Below are 2,918 nucleotides of genomic sequence, written 5' to 3'. Positions count from 1 at the left end.
CTTTGGCGGGCGAGAGGTGTTCGCCGGATATGGATATGGTGGGCAAACAAATTATATTTAAAATCCCAGTCCCAGTGGGTTTTGGTCGGCCCAGTGGGTGTTGCCGCTTCCATTTCAACGCTCAACCACTCAACCACTCAACCTGCCGTGGATCCGGTTCCAATTGGATATCCGTTTGGAGCTCCGCAGGGCCCTCGAGTCATCATCATCATCTCCGATGGGCTTGGATTGTGTATTCTGGGTTTAGGGTTCCCAGTTCCGTACCGAGTTGCGAGTTCCGGCCTCAGGACCACCCACTGGGTTTTACTTATTACTTTCGAGCGATCCTTTAACTCCGGCACGGTCTTTTGGGGTTAAACTGCTCTTTTCCCCTCTTCAAATGACACATCACGAACTTTTTTAATTTGTTTATGATAATTTATGCTTTATATAATAGGCAAAGACATGACTACAAGTCATTTATTATACAATGTTTCTCAAAAGGATAACAAATGGCGGAAAAAGATAATGATAATGATAATGGCATTCTTTGAAAGGACATTTTAATGGATTAGGGTCGGATTGATTCTATGCATAATGTAGTATACTTTCATTAAACTTTTTCATAATTTTAGGAATAAACATTGCCAAGTCATTTGGTTATTTTATTTAAATATTTTTTAGATCATCCTTATATATGAAATACAATCTTCCACTTGAAATGAGCCACTTTCCACTTCAAATCTCTTAAAATAAAATCAGCCTCAGAGTTTCTTAATGACATTATTTACCAATAAGCCCAAATGGAGCCAATGCAAAAAGGTAGCAAAAATCCAAACTTAAATCAAACGTAAAATAGTAATAAAAATGTATACCTATTGATGGTGTAACACATGTAAAGATTATAAAAATGAATTTTTATTGTTGACCAAAGAACATCAGCAGGGCAAGTGTGGCCCTGTCCCCAAATTTTCCCTCCTGGCGAATTTTTAAAATCAAAAATTGACGATTATGCAAAAATACGAAACATCTTTATAGCCGGGAAAGAGAGAGAGGTCGAGGTAGCACACATGATTCGGATTCGGTCCTGAGTATGACATTTGTTTTATGCCTCGTTCAGGTTGCGGCAGCATAAAAACCGCAAAAGAAATCCGCAACAGAAGGCAGCCTCGAAAAGCCAACCTGAATTTGGCCTAAAACACATAAGCGGAGCGAAACTGCCACGCGATAAAAGTTAAATATGCAAAGATGAAAATCTATAATTTTTTATTAGCCCTGATCCCCGGCAAGTGCGTCCTTATGCGGCTTTTCCCCGGCTTTTATGCCGCACTGGCTAATTTGCCCTTTTGGCCCAATTTGTTGCGGTTCTTTCCCAGACGCCACGGGAATTTTTGCGAAATTTTTACGATTTGCGATTTGCACGAATTATGCCAATGTGCTTGCACACTTTTTTATAGTTTTACAATATGGCGACACAGTTGTGTTATCAACATTGCATTTTCTCGTATTTCGTATTCAATTAGGGTTATACTTGGAAGGCTAAGGTAGGAAGCTTTTGAGGTTTGTTACGTTGAAAATGGGAAAGTATTTTGATTTCATTTCGAAGGGTGTTAAAAACGATTTTAAGTACTGGTAAGCATTAAATAATTTAAATGCATTAAGAAAGACATAAGACACATTACTTAAGGAAATCAAAAATTTTTAATTTTATTTGCCACTTAATAGAATAAGTTGAACAAATATATTTTAAAAAACAACACACAATAATAAAAATATTAAAAAAAATAATACAAAATGTACTGAAGAAATGTTAAAAATAACTTGCACATAAGATAATTTATGTACACAATTTTTAAATTTTATTTGAAACTTTTTACAAATGATTTGTTATTATGGATACTTCCCACAATCTTTCACAACAACGCCCCACTATCCGTATGTCATCAGCACTTGGAGCGACAACAGGTCATGCAAGCACAACAGCAGGATCGGCCGAGATCTGGAGCTAGCCACGAGAACCAGGAGGGATCCAGACAGGACTCACACCACGGGCCACAGCAGGTTTCGGGGAATATCCCACAGCAGGAGGACGAGCATTCGGCACAGCCACTCGAGCACGGTCCACATGGTCCGCAGCAGGATCCAGATTTGCAGCAGGATCCAGATTTGCAGCAGGGTCCAGACTTGCAGCAGGGTCCGGATTTGCAGCAGGGTCTGGATTTGGAGCAGGGTCCGGATTTGCAAGAGGGTCCGGATTTGCAGTAGGATCCAGATTTGCAGCAGGGTCTTGATTTGCAGCAGGGTAAGGATTTGGAGCAGGATCCGGGACTACAGCGAGATGGGGGACAGCAGAAGGTCCCAGGACTGCAGCCAGTTCCGGGCTTTCGACAAGATCTAGGAGCACAAGTCTTACAAGGGGAACTGGGAACTGGAACTCGACATCCAAACCGTTGAACTTGCATGCACATGGTCCACGAATATTTATGACTCGTTGGTGGAAATGTTACAATAGTGGAGCTTATACACAATGCTTTTTTCCAACAAGATACCCCCACGAAACTGTATATGTTCCTTTTATATATTCATCGCCGATTGTTCAGGCCTAAGTGGTTAGATCGGGACATTTTTGGCAGTTTATGAAGTTTATGACTTACATTGGATACTCTAACGAAAATAGATAGTTTCACGGGGCTTTCGGAACACTTTCGCAACGATAAGTTGATGGAGAGTTTATAGAAAAATAATATTTAATTTTCATTTAACCAAAGTCATTCAACTGATGATCATTACGAATCATTAATATTTTATAAATACTCGCATGATTTATGAAATTTTTGTTACTCCTAAAACGGGTTATTTCATACTTTCGCCGCCTTTACAACCCTCGCCAATGGAAGACCACTTTAGTTAATGGTAAAGCGCATAAATGAAATCATAAA

The 2,918-nt window shown here is 39.7% G+C and overlaps 1 protein-coding gene across 2 annotated transcripts; it reads right to left on the bottom strand.

The window, feature by feature from the left end:
• Nucleotides 1–1,815: 1,815 nt before the first annotated feature.
• LOC26535838 (keratin-associated protein 5-4) lies at nt 1,816–2,708 on the bottom strand. 2 transcript variants are annotated; one of them, XM_015194959.1, is made up of 2 exons: nt 2,634–2,708; nt 1,816–2,581 (listed from the first exon to the last, which is right to left on the bottom strand). In XM_015194959.1, exon 2 carries the CDS (start codon nt 2,445–2,447, stop codon nt 1,923–1,925), a length of 525 nt encoding a protein of 174 aa, XP_015050445.1. In that variant the 5' UTR covers nt 2,448–2,581; nt 2,634–2,708; the 3' UTR covers nt 1,816–1,922. The 2 variants fall into 2 exon arrangements, with proteins under 2 accessions (XP_015050445.1, XP_015050446.1); XM_015194960.2 differs by having other exon boundaries at nt 1,816–2,373; nt 2,428–2,695.
• Nucleotides 2,709–2,918: the final 210 nt, after the last annotated feature.

The sequence above is a fragment of the Drosophila yakuba genome, chromosome 3L, assembly GCF_016746365.2.
Source record: "Drosophila yakuba strain Tai18E2 chromosome 3L, Prin_Dyak_Tai18E2_2.1, whole genome shotgun sequence".
Taxonomy (NCBI): Eukaryota; Metazoa; Arthropoda; class Insecta; order Diptera; family Drosophilidae; genus Drosophila; species Drosophila yakuba.
Note: the sequence above shows the minus strand (reverse complement) of the source record. Positions and strands in the feature narration are given on the sequence as shown.

Bases quoted from the DNA above. Each gene is read 5' to 3' on its own strand.
- LOC26535838 (XM_015194959.1), bottom strand. From the start codon at position 2,447: ATGTGCATGCAAGTTCAACGGTTTGGATGTCGAGTTCCAGTTCCCAGT.